The sequence below is a fragment of the Pleurodeles waltl genome, chromosome 5 (assembly GCF_031143425.1).
Source record: "Pleurodeles waltl isolate 20211129_DDA chromosome 5, aPleWal1.hap1.20221129, whole genome shotgun sequence".
Lineage (NCBI taxonomy): Eukaryota > Metazoa > Chordata > Amphibia > Caudata > Salamandridae > Pleurodeles > Pleurodeles waltl.
Window position 1 is genome coordinate 969,783,395 of NC_090444.1, and position 18,208 is coordinate 969,801,602.

The window sequence follows — 18,208 nt, forward strand, 5'->3', positions numbered from 1 at the left end:
ACGGTCTGGAGGTGCGGGGCGATGATGTCGTCGGCTTTGTTAAAGATGAAGTGCGGGCAGGGGTCCGAAGGGGTGCCGGAGTGGATAGAGTTCATGATGGATTTGGTTTCTTCCGTGTTGATGTGGGTCCAGTTGTTGAGGGTGGTGTCCGGGGAAGCGGGTTCAGTGGTGTATGGTTGGGTCTGGTGTCCGAAGCTGTCGTGGAGGTCGCTGATCTTGCGATGGAAGAAAGTGGCGAGGGATTCGCACAAATCCTGTGAGGGCGTGACGGCGTTGGCGCTGGCGCTGGGGTTGGAGAACTCTTTGACGATGCTGAAGAGTTCTCTGCTGTTGTGGCTGTTTTTGTCTAGTCTGTCGGTGAAAAAGTTCCTTTTGGCAGTGCGGATCAGGTGGTGGTGTTCGCGTGTAGCGTTCTTGAGGGCGGTCATGTTGTCAGCGGTGTGGTCCTTGCGCCAGGCCTTCTCAAGGGCACGACAAGTTTTCTTTGATTCTTTGAGGGTGTCAGAGAACCAGAGAGGTTTTTTGGTGTTGGTCTGTCGATGCGTGCGTTTGAGGGGAGCAAAGTTGTCAGCGCTGTTGGAGATCCAGTTTGTGAGGTTGAGAGCTGCGTCGTTGGGGTCGGTGGTGAGGGTGGGTTGGTTGGCGGCGAGAGCGGAGAAGAGTTGCTCTTCAGGGATCTTGTTCCACTGTCGATGAGGGATGGGTTGAGTGCGGAGGTGGGAGGTCTCGCGTCGGAATGTGAAGTGGACGCAGCTGTGGTCGGTCCAGTGTAGGGCAGAGGTGTGGCTGAAGAAGACGTGTTTGCTGGCGGAGAAGATAGGGTCGAGCGTGTGTCCGGCGATGTGGGTGGCGGTGTTCACCAGTTGTTTGAGGCCGAGGTTGGCGAGGTTGTCGAGCAGGGTGGTGGTGTTGGGGTCGTTGTTTTGTTCCAGATGGAAGTTGAGGTCACCTAGGAGGATGTAGTCCGGTGAGGCGAGGGCGTGCGGGGAGATGAAGTCGCCGATGGCGTCGCTGAAAGAGGCGCGAGGTCCGGGAGGACGGTAGACGAGGGATCCTCTGAGGGTGGTCCTTGGGTCGGTGCGAATCTGAAAATGCAGGTGTTCAGCGGCGAGGGGGGGGTCTTCGGTGGAGGTGGTGACGCTGATGGAGTCTTTGAAGATGATGGCGACACCTCCTCCTACTTGGTTGGTGCGGTCTTTTCTGGAGATCTTGTAGCCTTCGGGGATGGCGGTAGCGATGTCTGGAGCAGAGGAGGCGTTCATCCATGTCTCCGTGATGAAGGCGACGTCCGGGGCTGTGGAGTCCAGGAGGTCCCAAAGTTCAACGGCGTGCTTGTGGACGGAACGAGCGTTGATCAGGATGCACTTGAGGTGGTTGATGGCGCGTGGGCTTGTGGTCGTGGTAGTTGCGTGGTGGAAGATGCGTTTGCAGGAGTTGCAGGCGAAGGGTCCATGGGTGCGTTTGGGGTGAGCTAGGAAGCAGGTTTTGGAGCGCCCTGGGTTGAGGGCGTGGAGGGTGGTGGGGTCGTAGCGGATCAGCGGGGCTTGGGGGAGCTGGGGACCAGGGGTCGTGGCGCTGGGCGCGGGCCAGGCGCGGACGGGCGCAGACGGGCTTGCCTCTGGCGCGCCTCCGGCGCGCCAGCAGCGTGCCCGCTGCGCGCGCCCGCTGCGCAGTCGCGCAGCGGCCGCCATAAGAGGTAGGAGGGGGGGGTAGGGGTCAGCTGGGGGCGAATGGGAGCTGGGGGGCGGGGGCGTGCAGGAGGTCGCGGCGGGAAAGCGCGAGGGAGGGGGGGGACAGGTAGAGTGAGAGGAGCTGGGGGAGGGGGTTTAGGGTGGAGGAGGGTGAGTGTTAGGAGGTTTGGAGATTTGGAGATTAGGGAGAGAGATAGGAGTAGGGTTGTGAAGATAGGGGAGGGGGGGTTGTAGAGGTGGGTGAGGGAGAGAGGTAGAGTGAGAGGATAGGGAGATAGGTAGTAGAGGGGGTGGCGGGAGGGGGGGAGAGATAGAGAAATAGATAGAGAAAATAGATAGAGAAGTCGATAGATAGGGAAATAGATAGATAGACAGATAGGTAGGTAGGAGGAGGTGGAGAGTGGGGGAGTTAGATAGTGAGATAGGGAGCTAGAGAGATAGGAAGATAGGAGGAGTGAGGGAGGTAGATAGCGAACGGGTTAGCTAGGGGTGAGAGAGGGGGAGGCGAGTGAGGGAGGGGGATGAGGAAGGAGCAGGAGGGCAGGCTCGGGGGAAGAAGACGGAGGAGGTAGAAGAGCCGAAGACAGGAGAGCCGAAGACAGGAGAACAGAAGACAGAAGAACAGAAGACAGAAGAACAGAAGACCGGAAGAGCAGAAGAGCAGAAGAGCAGAAGAGCAGAAGACAGAAGAACAGAAGATCGGAAGAGCAGAAGAACAGAGAAGAACAGAGAAGAACAGAGAAGAACAGAGAAGAACCGAGAAGAAGAACACAGAAGCACCGAGAAGAACAGAGAAGAAGAACACAGAAGACCGGAAGAACACAGAAGAACAGAAGGGAAGAACAGAAGAACAGAAGAGAAGAACAGAAGAACACAGAAGAAGATTGCAGAGGGGGAGCGAGGAGGAAGAGACAGAGAGGAGGAAAAGAAGCAGGAGAGAAGGTGAGTGGCGCGGGGCAGGGCGAGGGGCTGGGAGGAGGGGGGTACTTACAGTTAGGTGGGTCTCAGGAACACAGGAACTCGGGAACTTGGAGGAGCTGCAGCGGCAACGGGAGCGACCTACCCTTGGGTCAAGGGTCGCTACCACTGTCGCGCAGCGTCCGCCATAAGAGGTAGCAGGGGGGGGGAGGGGTCAGCTGGGGGGCAAATGGGAGCTGGGGGGCGGGGGCGTGCAGGAGGTCGCGGCGGGAAAGCGCGAGGGAGGGGGGGGGACAGGTAGAGTGAGAGGAGCTGGGGGAGGGGGTTTAGGGTGGAGGAGGGTGAGTGTTAGGAGGTTTGGAGATTAGGGAGAGAGATAGGAGTAGGGTTGTGAAGATAGGGGAGGGGGGGTTGTAGAGGTGGGTGAGGGAGAGAGGTAGAGTGAGAGGATAGGGAGATAGGTAGTAGAGGGGGTGGCGGGAGGGGGGGAGAGATAGAGAAATAGATAGAGAAAATAGATAGAGAAGTCGATAGATAGGGAAATAGATAGATAGACAGATAGGTAGGTAGGAGGAGGTGGAGAGTGGGGGAGTTAGATAGTGAGATAGGGAGCTAGAGAGATAGGAAGATAGGAGGAGTGAGGGAGGTAGATAGCGAACGGGTTAGCTAGGGGTGAGAGAGGGGGAGGCGAGTGAGGGAGGGGGATGAGGAAGGAGCAGGAGGGCAGGCTCGGGGGAAGAAGGCGGAGGAGGTAGAAGAGCCGAAGACAGGAGAACAGAAGACAGAAGAACAGAAGACAGAAGAACAGAAGACCGGAAGAGCAGAAGACAGAAGAACAGAAGATCGGAAGAGCAGAAGAACAGAGAAGAACAGAGAAGAACAGAGAAGAACAGAGAAGAACCGAGAAGAAGAACACAGAAGCACCGAGAAGAACAGAGAAGAAGAACACAGAAGACCGGAAGAACACAGAAGAACAGAAGGGAAGAACAGAAGAACAGAAGAGAAGAACAGAAGAACACAGAAGAAGATTGCAGAGGGGGAGCGAGGAGGAAGAGACAGAGAGGAGGAAAAGAAGCAGGAGCAGGAGAGAAGGTGAGTGGCGCGGGGCAGGGCGAGGGGCTGGGAGGAGGGGGGTACTTACAGTTAGGTGGGTCTCAGGAACACAGGAACTCGGGAACTTGGAGGAGCTGCAGCGGCAGGGGGAGCGACCTACCCTTGGGTCAAGGGTCGCTACCACTGTCGCGCAGCGGCCGCCATAAGAGGTAGGAGGGGGGGGGGGAGGGGTCAGCTGGGGGCGAATGGGAGCTGGGGGGCGGGGCGTGCAGGAGGTCGCGGCGGGAAAGCGCGAGGGAGGGGGGGGGACAGGTAGAGTGAGAGGAGCTGGGGGAGGGGGTTTAGGGTGGAGGAGGGTGAGTGTTAGGAGGTTTGGAGATTAGGGAGAGAGATAGGAGTAGGGTTGTGAAGATAGGGGAGGGGGGGTTGTAGAGGTGGGTGAGGGAGAGAGGTAGAGTGAGAGGATAGGGAGATAGGTAGTAGAGGGGGTGGCGGGAGGGGGGGAGAGATAGAGAAATAGATAGAGAAAATAGATAGAGAAGTCGATAGATAGGGAAATAGATAGATAGACAGATAGGTAGGTAGGAGGAGGTGGAGAGTGGGGGAGTTAGATAGTGAGATAGGGAGCTAGAGAGATAGGAAGATAGGAGGAGTGAGGGAGGTAGATAGCGAACGGGTTAGCTAGGGGTGAGAGAGGGGGAGGCGAGTGAGGGAGGGGGATGAGGAAGGAGCAGGAGGGCAGGCTCGGGGGAAGAAGACGGAGGAGGTAGAAGAGCCGAAGACAGGAGAACAGAAGACAGAAGAACAGAAGACAGAAGAACAGAAGACCGGAAGACCGGAAGAGCAGAAGACAGAAGAACAGAAGATCGGAAGAGCAGAAGAACAGAGAAGAACAGAGAAGAACAGAGAAGAACAGAGAAGAACAGAGAAGAACCGAGAAGAAGAACACAGAAGCACCGAGAAGAACAGAGAAGAAGAACACAGAAGACCGGAAGAACACAGAAGAACAGAAGGGAAGAACAGAAGAACAGAAGAGAAGAACAGAAGAACACAGAAGAAGATTGCAGAGGGGGAGCGAGGAGGAAGAGACAGAGAGGAGGAAAAGAAGCAGGAGCAGGAGAGAAGGTGAGTGGCGCGGGGCAGGGCGAGGGGCTGGGAGGAGGGGGGTACTTACAGTTAGGTGGGTCTCAGGAACACAGGAACTCGGGAACTTGGAGGAGCTGCAGCGGCAGGGGGAGCGACCTACCCTTGGGTCAAGGGTCGCTACCACTGTCGCGCAGCGGCCGCCATAAGAGGTAGGGGGGGGGGAGGGGTCAGCTGGGGGCGAATGGGAGCTGGGGGGCGGGGGCGTGCAGGAGGTCGCGGCGGGAAAGCGCGAGGGAGGGGGGGGACAGGTAGAGTGAGAGGAGCTGGGGGAGGGGGTTTAGGGTGGAGGAGGGTGAGTGTTAGGAGGTTTGGAGATTAGGGAGAGAGATAGGAGTAGGGTTGTGAAGATAGGGGAGGGGGGGTTGTAGAGGTGGGTGAGGGAGAGAGGTAGAGTGAGAGGATAGGGAGATAGGTAGTAGAGGGGGTGGCGGGAGGGGGGAGAGATAGAGAAATAGATAGAGAAAATAGATAGAGAAGTCGATAGATAGGGAAATAGATAGATAGACAGATAGGTAGGTAGGAGGAGGTGGAGAGTGGGGGAGTTAGATAGTGAGATAGGGAGCTAGAGAGATAGGAAGATAGGAGGAGTGAGGGAGGTAGATAGCGAACGGGTTAGGTAGGGGTGAGAGAGGGGGAGGCGAGTGAGGGAGGGGGATGAGGAAGGAGCGGGAGGGCAGGCTCGGGGGAAGAAGACGGAGGAGGTAGAAGAGCCGAAGACAGGAGAACAGAAGACAGAAGAACAGAAGACAGAAGAACAGAAGACCGGAAGAGCAGAAGAGCAGAAGAGCAGAAGAACAGAAGATCGGAAGAGCAGAAGAACAGAGAAGAACAGAGAAGAACAGAGAAGAACAGAGAAGAACAGAGAAGAACACAGAAGAACCGAGAAGAAGAACACAGAAGCACCGAGAAGAACAGAGAAGAAGAACACAGAAGACCGGAAGAACACAGAAGAACAGAAGGGAAGAACAGAAGAACAGAAGAGAAGAACAGAAGAACACAGAAGAAGATTGCAGAGGGGGAGCGAGGAGGAAGAGACAGAGAGGAGGAAAAGAAGCAGGAGCAGGAGAGAAGGTGAGTGGCGCGGGGCAGGGCGAGGGGCTGGGAGGAGGGGGGTACTTACAGTTAGGTGGGTCTCAGGAACACAGGAACTCGGGAACTTGGAGGAGCTGCAGCGGCAGGGGGAGCGACCTACCCTTGGGTCAAGGGTCGCTACCACTGTCGCGCAGCGGCCGCCATAAGAGGTAGGAGGGGGGGGGAGGGGTCAGCTGGGGGCAAATGGGAGCTGGGGGGCGGGGGCGTGCAGGAGGTCGCGGCGGGAAAGCGCGAGGGAGGGGGGGGGACAGGTAGAGTGAGAGGAGCTGGGGGAGGGGGTTTAGGGTGGAGGAGGGTGAGTGTTAGGAGGTTTGGAGATTAGGGAGAGAGATAGGAGTAGGGTTGTGAAGATAGGGGAGGGGGGGTTGTAGAGGTGGGTGAGGGAGAGAGGTAGAGTGAGAGGATAGGGAGATAGGTAGTAGAGGGGGTGGCGGGAGGGGGGGAGAGATAGAGAAATAGATAGAGAAAATAGATAGAGAAGTCGATAGATAGGGAAATAGATAGATAGACAGATAGGTAGGTAGGAGGAGGTGGAGAGTGGGGGAGTTAGATAGTGAGATAGGGAGCTAGAGAGATAGGAAGATAGGAGGAGTGAGGGAGGTAGATAGCGAACGGGTTAGCTAGGGGTGAGAGAGGGGGAGGCGAGTGAGGGAGGGGGATGAGGAAGGAGCAGGAGGGCAGGCTCGGGGGAAGAAGACGGAGGAGGTAGAAGAGCCGAAGACAGGAGAACAGAAGACAGAAGAACAGAAGACAGAAGAACAGAAGACCGGAAGAGCAGAAGAGCAGAAGACAGAAGAACAGAAGATCGGAAGAGCAGAAGAACAGAGAAGAACAGAGAAGAACAGAGAAGAACACAGAAGAACCGAGAAGAAGAACACAGAAGCACCGAGAAGAACAGAGAAGAAGAACACAGAAGACCGGAAGAACACAGAAGAACAGAAGGGAAGAACAGAAGAACAGAAGAGAAGAACAGAAGAACACAGAAGAAGATTGCAGAGGGGGAGCGAGGAGGAAGAGACAGAGAGGAGGAAAAGAAGCAGGAGCAGGAGAGAAGGTGAGTGGCGCGGGGCAGGGCGAGGGGCTGGGAGGAGGGGGGGTACTTACAGTTAGGTGGGTCTCAGGAACACAGGAACTCGGGAACTTGGAGGAGCTGCAGCGGCAGGGGGAGCGACCTACCCTTACCACACTCCCAAAGGGCCTGATTTAGAGTTTGGCGGACGGGTATTTCCTCACAAACGTGACTGATATTCCATCTGCCGTATTATAATCTCCATAGGCTATAATGGGATTGCAATACAGTGGACAGGATGTTTGTCACATTTGCAACGGAGTAACACCCTTGGCGAAACCCAGGCCCAGAGTAACAAAGTCTGAAGGGCAGACAGTAGTAACAAATAAAGTATGGCGCTACAGCTGCCAAAACTGAGACATGAGTGGCTCTTGTTGTTTTCCTGTACAAGCTAGGATTTGCAGCATATATGTATGTATATAGTATTTCTGTAGTGAGAACCTAACCAAAAGGCAGCAGAAAGTAGAAAGATAACATTTTTGCTTGATATTTCAGGGTGTTTGAATGGACTGCAATATGTCAAGTAATTTGCTTTGAAGATATAGTTGGTTTGATAAAAGATATAACAGGTGTATAGAAAATATAGAATGAGATAGAAAACAACATAGCAAGGAGAGAGTGTTTATTTTCTATTTACAGTTTGCTTATTTTAACTTAATTAAATTGCTATCTTATTCACCAGCCTCCCCCTACTTATTGTTAAATTACCACAGATATGTTATTACATATTTCAATTTATTTTCAAAACGGGAAAGTGGTTCAATAATCCTAAGAAATTTCCAATGAGGAGAAATAGAAGAGCCTTTAACAGTACATGTGACAACGTATCATTTCTGATTCCCATCCTTGTATATAACTGAACGGCTCTCACCTGGTGGTTTACAGAAGAAGGATGAATATGGACGTAACCATCATTCTTTGTAACAAATTTCAGTTCCTCTGCTTTTGGCTGCATTTTCACTGCTCCTGTGCTTGTGTGTTGATATTTTCCTTCTGGAACTTTCACCTAAGATTGCCACAATACAAGCAATGCACAAGAACAAACCATCATATAAAAAGTAACATTTTTGGCATACATTTCTGAGCTGAAATACCCAGGAATTGTGTAATGTACAAGTAAATTGTGAAGGTTATTTACTGTCCTTTTATTAGTGCTATGTACTGACACTGGTGCCGGCAGCTAAATTATCTCTTTGAAGATATGGTCTAGTGACTATCGATCAGAAACAAAATATAGATGGTGTAAGATCTGACCCTCTCTGCAGGGTCACCCCAAACTTTTTGCTTTCACCCCTTTCCTTTGCTGAACCCATTTTGTTGTTTTTTAGGGCTCCGTGCACTTCACTGCTAACCAGTGCTAAAGTGCTTGTGCCCGCTCCTTAAAACATGGTAACATTGGACTACACTTAATTACCACATTTAATTTACATGCAAGGCTCTAATAAATGTCACTACCTGCACCCAAGGCCTGTAACTTAAATGCTACTAGTGGACCCGCAGCGCTCAAAGTGCTACCTACTAAAGGAGCCTTTTATTACATGCCTCAGGCCTGCCACTGCAGCCTGTAGTGCTGTTTCATCCTACAATTTTGATGTGGCAAAATAACCCTTTTGCCAGGCCTGAACTTTCATTTTTAATGCTTATAAGTTATCCCTGATAATAGGCCCTAAAGGTTCATAGAGCAGGGTGCATTGTACTTAAAAAGTAGGAATGTGGGTTTAAGTTTTAAATGTCCCGGTACCGAAAAACTCCTAAAGTTATTTTTCACGACTGTAATCTCTGTCTCTCTCATTAGTCAGCACTGGCCTACAGTATTACATTTAATAAGTGCTAACTTTGGATTGGGAGCAGATAAGAGTTATGCTGTTTAGACTGAAAGAAATTGCAATTTTAAACCCTCTTTAATGGTAAAGTCAAATTTTAAGTAACAATTCTGAAAATGCCACTTCTTGACTCAACCATTTGTGTCTTCTGCCAGTGTCCTGGGTCACATGATTATAAATGGCTCTGCTGTCCGGATTTGTGTATTCCTCCTACACAATGACACAAAGGGGACTTAGGAGTGGACAGGGTGTGGAATCCTGGCAGGATGTCTGGGGGCTGAGTTGTGCGCTGCCCCACGTGTACTTCAAAGGGCTTGCTTCCAGCACACACAAAGGATCCTGATTCCTGACACCAGCCTTGCGTCACTACAGATTTCTTGAAGCCTTGACAAACCATATACTAAAAAAGTGGAATGTGAGAGGCACCCCTCGTCCCCCTCAAGGAAACTGAATCAGTAGAAGGGAGCTGGAGGAACTAGGAACCCCAAGAGGTGAGTAGCACAGTGACCCCTAGTGACCAGGCGAGCAAAGGTAAGAACCTGGTTTTCCCCAAAACCAACAGGAGGACTTTGGAAAAGGAGTGTGCAAGACCCAGACAAGACTGGAACAACCCAAAGATGGATCCAGACAGAAGAGGGGCTGCAAAGGAAGGGGATCGGTTCCAGTTTGAGATGGAGTGTCCGGGTGTGGCAGGAGCCACTACTCATCCTTCTGAGGCTGCAGGACCAGGTCGACTGTGGATGAAGAAAGTCATCAGTGCAGCACAGGAGCTGAACAGGAGTCCAAGAAATGATGCAAGTGATGTCCTTCGTCGGCGGTCGTGATGCAGTCAATCAGTGGTGCTGGTAAACCACCAACAAGCCTTGGCAAATGCAAGAGTCAGAGAAGAAGGTTTTGCAAGGCTGAAGAGGACCAGCAAGGTCCAGGGTACTCGACCCAAGCAGGGGAATCCGGGGTGACCCTCAGTAGTAGGGAGAGTCACAAAAGGGGTGGCAGCCGGACAGGCGACCCACAGGCAGCAGGCACAGGAGTCGCAGTGAGGCCCACTGAGCATACCTGAAGACGTGTCTCATGTCGCTGGAGCAGTAGGCAGGGGACTGTGCATTGCAGGAAGAAGTGCTGATGGCTGGTGATACACGGAGCCTGAAGATACCTTGAAGGAGGAACAAACAAGCCTTGGTAGCTGCAAGAGTCGTGGTGCACAGGGTTACTGTCCTGCAACGACAGGCAAGGGCTTACTGTCTCCCAAATTGGACAGCTGGTAGAGAGGACCAATGAGACTACTCCAGACCACCAACTATGATGCAGGATCCACGCAGCTCAGGACGACGGAAGATTCACACAGCCAGTTGTCGTTGCAGTTGATGACTGCGGATGCAGGGGAGTGACTCCTTCACTCCAACGGAGATTCCTATTTACTTCTATTGCAGGCTGAAGACTCATTACCCTCAAAGGATGCGCAGCCGGGGAAATGTTGCAGTTGCTGGAAGGAGCCAGAGAAACAATGTTGCAGAGCGGAGCCTTTGCTGAAGTTGCAGATTGTTGGTTCCTGGAGAGTTCAGTTGCAGTCCCAGCGGCCAGCAGATGAAGTAAACAATGTAGAGGAGGCCTGCTGGAATCTTGCCCTTCGAATCTGAGGACCTACCCACAAGGGAGACCCTAAAGAGCCCAGGAAGTGCAATTGGTCACCTAGCACGGTGACCAACTATCAGGAGGGGGTTGTGACATCATCTACCTGACCTGGCCACTCAGATGTTCCCAGGTGCCTCTGCCCACTCTGGATTCAAGATGGAAGAATCGTGTGGACACCTGGAGGAGTTCTGGGTATCACCCCTAGGGTGGTGATGGAGAGGGGAGTGGTCACCTTTCTTTTGTTTGTCCAGTTTCGTGCCAGAGCAGGGACTGGGGGTCCCTGGACTGGTGCAAACCCGTTTATGCAAGGAGGGTACCAAATGTGCCCTTCAAAGCATACCGGTGGCCTGGGGAGGCTACCCATCCCAAGCCATGTAACACCTATTTCCAAGGGAGAGGGTGTTGCTTCTCTCTCTCACAGGCAATCCTTTGTTCTGCCTTCCTCTGCCTGAGCTAGTTAAGCAGCAGGAGGGCAGAAACCTGTCTGATGGGTGGCAGCAGAGAGGGCTGCCCGGAAAAAAACAGAAGACTAGGAGAAATGCTGGGGTCCTCTAAGGAGCCCCCAGAGTGCATGGAATCATCCAACCAATACTGGCAACAGTATTGGAGTCTGATTCCGAAATGTTTGATACCAAACATGCACAGGTTCGGACTTACCATTACGTAGCTGGACACAGGTAGTGAGTGACCTGTGTCCAGTACAAGACTTAAATGGCTTCCCAGCACTTACGAAGTCCAGGAAAATGAAGCTGGAGTTCGTAAGGGCACCTCTGCTCATGCAGGGCTGCCCGCACACACAGGCAACTGCACCCTGCCCTCTGGGCTTGGCGGGGTGTACCATAAGGGTTGCTTACAGTGACCTGTAGTGAAAAAGTGCATGCACCTTTTCACGCAGGCTGCAATGGCAGGCCATATACTAGGGATTTACATGGGGCACCAGTATACCAACTGTGGGGTGTGCAAAGTCCTAAGCAACCAAATTTAGTGGGAGAGAGCGCACAATCACTGGGGACCTGGTTAGCAAGATCCCAGTGAAACAAGTCAAAACAGTGACAGCAGGCAAAAAGTGGGGGTAACCATGTCAAAAAGAGGGTACTTTCCTACAATCCCTGTACCCGGGTCTGCTCTCCATTACTACTCGCTTAAAAAGCAATGAAATAATGTACATTTAAACAACTGCTTGGAATCAACTGTGCAGGGAAAGTGAGCACTCAAAATATTTGTTGAAGGATGATATAGAGGATATTTCAGACAACAGATATTTTGCTATCACAGAAAAAAAAATCTGGAAAATTGGGTCACAGAGCTGGGTACAGACATCAGCATGGCCCTAGAGGAGGAAGCATTAGGAAGAATTTATAAGACTAGTCTAAATTTGTTTCCAAGAAAATTAATAAGACCATGTTACCAAATGGTTACATCTGCTAGCATTAGAGAACAAATGTGGCTGGGTCCCTTGGTCAGCCTACATCACGTACAACACATTCTGCATTGAATATGAGGCAGAAAGCAAGGGGAACCTACTGCACATCAGGACTACAATCAGGACGTCCACAGAGCTTCAGAAGACAAACAGCTTGTCTAGACTGGAATGTAGGGCAAAGGGAAGCAAAAGCACAGATACCACACCTTTCCTGTCACATAATAATTGTGTGCAACTCCATACCAGTCGAAGCTCACCAGGCAATATTCCACCTCTGTTTCTGAAAAAAGCTCAAGTCTCTACTCTTCAATTAGGCTGTGTCGGCTTGACAAAGTTTTTGTTTTATGCAGGAGTTTTGCTTCACTCTGAGATGTGACTTAAATCTGGACAATTCACAAAACATTTTATGCGAGTTGTTTCCTGAAGAAGCCGTCTTACTCCTGAAAATGCATGAATAAGTAGCACCTGAGCCTGGAGGAAAGCACATCTATTCACAGAAAATGCTGTTTTAATCAGACTTGGATATACAGATGTAACTCATACTAAGCCTGGAGTAAGTCATCCCTATTCTTAGGGAAGGTTTTTCGACCCATCTCCACCGTGTTTAGAATGCGACAATCCAAGGTACATTGACAAAGGTGTTCCTCATGCCCGTTTAGGAAAAATGACGTGTGTGCTATAAAATTACATATACGCACACTACACCAGGGTATTTGCACTAGAGATTACAAGCCATAAGCTCGAACCTTAATGCAAGGATATCTTATTTCTATATGTCCCTTTTTATGTCAATTTATGTGTATATATAAAAGTGAACAAATTTTTTTTGACATAAGAGTGTTTTGTTTCTTCTAGGAATTCCCAAAAAATAAAACAACTTGTTAACATCCTGTGTGTCTATGATTCAAAGAACTTTCAATTGTACATACAGGAAAGGAAGGGGTAATTTAACTGGGTACAAATGATGTTGGTCATAAGGCATTCAATCTGCCTGATACAAAACAACTGACACGAAAGAAGACTTACCTGTACAACATTAGGATAAAGGGCCGCACACAACATTGCGGATATTAGCTTGATGTTCTCTGCATTTGTGTTTGCCTGCAAGAGAGACACAATAGACTAAAACCATATTTAAATAGTGTTACAAACTCTACGCATAGTGAACAAGACAGAGATTTATGAATATGGATAAAGCATGTTCTGTTGCTGTTTGCAAACCGTGTCTGAATGGGTTACAGAGAACAATCAAGTAAACCACTCTCCTTTCCAGCGCTCCAGGGAAAAATGCATACATCCCAAAAAGTTCACAATATAGCTAATCTCTGACATACGACGTTTTTACAAGACAGAATATAATTTTATGACATTTACTTCCCAAAGCTAAACATCTTATCAACATAGAATAGCATACATGCAACCAAATGATAAAAGGGACGGAGGGCTTTTATCAATTGTTTGTGGTATTGTATTATTTGCATTCTATAAAACGCACACTTTTGTTATACGTCTATTCATCCAAATACACAAAAATTCCACGATATTTAGAATTGGGCCATCTTGATCTGGTCTCAAATCATTCCATTAAAATGGTTTATGGCGTCACCAGAGGCACCCAAAGGCAATACTGGATCATATTACACAAGTATCCATTATGTACCTTTTCACTTGCATAATGTTAGAGTTAGTGAGACTGTGGTGGTGTTATTACTTCCTGTTCTTTGACCTCTTTGATTAATGATCCTGTATATGCTTGGCATGCCACAGTGTATGGATCTTGTTTGCTGATAAGGAGTTGCTGGATATCTGAGGCTTAGTCTATAAATGTTGCATTATTACAATTGTGCCCATATCCGAAGAAGTGGCCCACCTACATATTATCAAGCAGCACACCAGGATGAAAAGACCTAAAATGGAGCAATACATTTCTGTTTGTTTTTCTGGTTTTGCTGAACAACAAAACATCAGATATAAAGTTTACATCACACTGGAGTACAAATGAAGTCCATTTCTTGGATCTCACCATTAAACATGATGGATGGGAGATCTTTACTACCCTCTATACAAAACAGACTGATAAAAACACATCTCTTCACTATTTTAGCCACCATCAGAGAAATCTCAAAGACAATGTACTTTATAGAGAGTTCTTACGGATTGGAAGAAACTGCTCAAAGAAGGAAGACTTCTCCAATGCAAAGAGACTTATTCTAAAGCTTAAAGCCTGTAATTATTCTCAGACTGCTAAAAACAACAATGAAGTGGGCATGATATACGCCAAAGGAAGCCCTCTAAGAGCACAATGGATGAAAGGAAAATGGACCGGTTGGTGTGTGTCACCACCTTCAACTCCACCACATCAGATGTTAAGAAGATAATTTGAAAGCTTGCAGGATGGTCTCCTCCTTGGATTCATTTAAGGAGACACCATTATTTGCACTGAAAAGGAATAGGAATTTAAAGGACAGATTTGTTTGTTCCATCACTGAAAGACAGAAAACCCAGCCAAATCTCAGAAATGTATTGGGATTACCACCAATCCTTGGCCATTCCAAGTTTGGGAATTGCATAGTGTGTGATTTGACAATTGAAGGATGTGACTTTGTAAACAATAACATACTTATTAGACATAAGGAATTTACCAACTGTAAATCAAGAAATGTGATCTACTGCATACTCTGTCCATGTAATAAAGCACACATGGGCAGACCAGCCAGGAAGAACGACACCTCATCAGTCAACACAAATCCAGAATCAGGTGTTGCACAATGTCAGCTCCCTTAGCACAACAGTTTTTGCAACATAAACATGCAGCTTTCGAATTAAGATGGACAGTCCTGCAATAAAAAACATACAAAATCGGGCAGTGATATGTCATTATTATGGCACAAGGCATCTATGGTCATGAAGTTACTAACGGCCGAAACAGGCTTAAATGAAATATCGGAAATCAGAAATAGTTTTAAAAAAAATGCCTGGCCTCAAATCTTTCCATATCTGACCTGCTTCAGTGACTCATAAATGTGCTTAAGTGTTACCTTAACGTTAACGTCCTCTTATAACCATTTGATAAAAGATAATACGATTATAGGCGGAGAACTACATTCAAAATACGATGACTGATTTGGAACTTCAGCAACAAGTTCTTTTTATCCAGGAAGCCCACACCATCAAACCCACGGCATAAGTCGTAGAACTAACTACATCTCCCAGCCCAGAGTTTTGCCCAACTACACAGGTGACGACATTGCAGCCTTCCCGGAGCTGAAAGTATTTATCAACAAATAAGATGGCAGCCCTTCTAGGACCGAAAGAAGTCACAGAAGAAGCCCACAGTTTTGGTAGTCTGTCTCAAGGAAGGGTACAGTTTTGGGAAACACAAAGCAGTTTTGGGGATCTGATAACCCGAAGGGTTCAAAGCACAGGTGAGACGAGGAGTGGGCTGCTTGTCAAAACAAAAGGTCCCACAAATGCATTTTGAAGTGCGTGCAATGACAATGATATTTATTTACAAATACTGTGACCGACCTGGAACATTTTCTATCAAATGTTTTTTTGTTGGGTTCTCCAATTAGAACTGCCTATTAGAATTAATGAGCCGAATTAAGGTGAGCGAGTGACAGAAAGAAGTCACAAGTGAGGTGGCGTCCCGGGATCATAGGCTTCTCTTTCTTGAGTACATGACTATGGTTCATACAACTACTATCCCCACTGGTGCTTTTCGATCACTATAAAACATTTTGAAGACGTGTTTTTTTTGCACAAGCATCATAGTCTTTATGTGGGTATGCACTTAATTATACTTCCTAAAATACAAATTAACATGTATTTACATCCTCCTCGTATTCCCAGTGTTCAGACATGGTAAATGATGGTATGCCCTGTTGATGACCTCACATAAAGAACTGAACCAATATCCTTGAGGTTGAAACGCATCTACAGAATCCCATGAGGGAGGCGGAGTGGCCACTTCTGCATCTATAAAGAGATTGAACTACAAGCTGTCAGAGAATAAGAGGACTAACACTAATGAGAAATGGGACTGTATATATAAAATCCACCCCCATTGTGCAATTTGGGACTTCTTGAAGTGTTCTTAAAGCAAACTGAATTATTTTTTTCTGCAGGTAACTTTTTGTTGTGTATTGCTTTAAACAAAGTATGGTGTTTTTGTTTAAGTCAGATGAGACTTTACACAATTGTGGTACTTATTTGTTTTATATACACAGTGCCTTAAAACGTCTGTCATAACAAAATAATTGTGTTATATACGCACTTTATCTGTAGGGGATAGTTTTTTAAAAAAAAGACATGTTAAATATACTGTGAATCTCTATGTCTGTAAGATGGAGTTTTTTGTGTACAAAGATGGATGCAATTTGACCAATGAGTTGTGAATAATATATACTTCATTGTTACACATGGGATTAATGAACTTGTTGTGTATTTTTTTAACAAAGACTGATTGATGGCCGGTGGGGGCTTTGTATACTTCTTGCTGTGTTTTACTTGATCCCTCCCCTGCCTAGGTTTCACAGGATCAAACCATAGCTACTTTTAAGATGACATATTTTATGTGCATCAAGGTGTGCGTCTCAGATGTTTCCTTATGAACATACAAGGTAAAGGGACGTCAATTCAGACTACATTATTTTGGTTATATGTCTGTATATATTATTTTTTAACCTTGACATAATGAAAAGTAGACATCTGACCCATACAAATGTTGCGTTAAGTGCAGTATCTATGTGATCAAAAGAATGGCTTGATGCTTTCACAGTTCCTAGATATGGTCAGGTGACATCTGCATCTGACATACATGTAGCATACATGCTCATAGTGGTTACAAGGAGGCCTATATCTGAGTGTGACTGGGCCAATGGCCTCCCCCTCCACCCAGATGGGAGCAAACCAGGAGGCACAGGCTGGAACGAAGCGAGGACAAGTAGGTACCTCAGGCCACTAGGCTCACCCTGAGGCCACTCACAAGTGATCTAGAGAGCCCAACCACCTACTGTGGTCAGTTCCACAGCACCACTATTACACACAGCAACAGTTGGAGCCGAGGGAAGGGGGTGGTTCTCTCGGGGGGTTAGAGGCTGTATTTAAAACTGAAATCATCAATCAGGCCCTTAACTAGAGGGTCAGGATCGTGCATACCCCACAACTTGTGGAAAAAGAAAAAAAAGACAGCTCCAGTAACAATGGCAGCTACCAGAACATAAGGTCCCCACTCCTCTTCCATTAAAGATGAATACCAGAAGGCTGACACCCTGAATCTTCACGGAGAAGGTTCTCTATCTACAGCTTCCAAATCAGGTGGGAGCCATGACCTCGAGGCCCTACCGACTAAGGAGGACATCTAAATGCTCGTCTGAAATCCGTGAAGATACTACATCTCCCAGGCACAACTTCAATAGGGCCCTGAATGACCTGTATCACTCCTTGCGCCAAACTAACACCTGCCTGCAGCATGTTGTAACAACCGTGGCGGACCACATTCAAGACAACGTGGCCCGAACAGCACGCTGGGAAAAGCTAAAAAGTCATCATGCCATACTGCAGGATAAAATCGACAACCTCGAAACTCGCTCTACAAGGAATAAAGTAAGGATCAGGGGCACCTCTCGAATAATCTCTCCAGCAGACCTCAAGGCTCATATCCAGGCCCCCTTCGCCCAATTCTTCAACAGACAGAGGGCACCCTGATCCTTCAGGGTATCACCGATAGTCTACTACGCAAGCCAGCAACAAAAGAATCTCCCTACAGATGTACTCACTAGGACCCACTATTTCTAGCTAAAAGAAAAAATCCTGCAAACAAATCACCAGCAAGAACCTGTGGTGTTCTGGGGGGACATTGTTTCATTATTCCAGGATGCCTCGGCCTAATTGCTTATGTTGAAGGAGAGAATATCAAAAAATCACTCAACATCTGCAAAAGGAAAACAAACCGTATCAGTAGGGGATCCCCATCCGCCTGCGATGCATAATCAAAGATAAACAATATGCAGCATGTACTCTGGCGGAAGCCCAGAAGGCCTTGGACTTGTCACCCTCAGTGGATGTGGGACTCTCCTAGGACAACACACATATCAAACTCACAAACCGGGGAAAGTGGGGGAGGTGGGTAGAGCTTCCAAGGTACGCATGCAAAAAGTCCAGCAAACAACAATGCCAAGACAGCAATGAACGTAAACCATCTTCAGTAGACACATTGCCATGATATGGTTCTCAGCTCCGGATACTCCTTTATGGACAGGATTGCTATAACTTAATCACTCATATGCTGTACCGACTGGTAAAGTCTAACTTTTTCCAAAGATTAAGCATTTTGGTGTTGGGGGCTCCCACACTAGTT

The 18,208-nt window shown here is 48.2% G+C and overlaps 1 protein-coding gene across 1 annotated transcript in view; it reads right to left on the bottom strand.

Moving 5' to 3' along the window:
- The window catches only part of DHX57 (DExH-box helicase 57), a 531,935-nt gene that overhangs the window by 76,623 nt on the left and 437,104 nt on the right, over positions 1 to 18,208 (bottom strand). Inside the window, exons 21-22 of the mRNA XM_069235106.1 lie at positions 12,874 to 12,948; positions 7,841 to 7,975 (exon numbers count right to left, since the gene is read on the bottom strand). Coding sequence (XP_069091207.1) covers positions 7,841 to 7,975; positions 12,874 to 12,948 — 210 coding nt within the window. The remainder of the gene's footprint in view (positions 1 to 7,840; positions 7,976 to 12,873; positions 12,949 to 18,208) is intronic.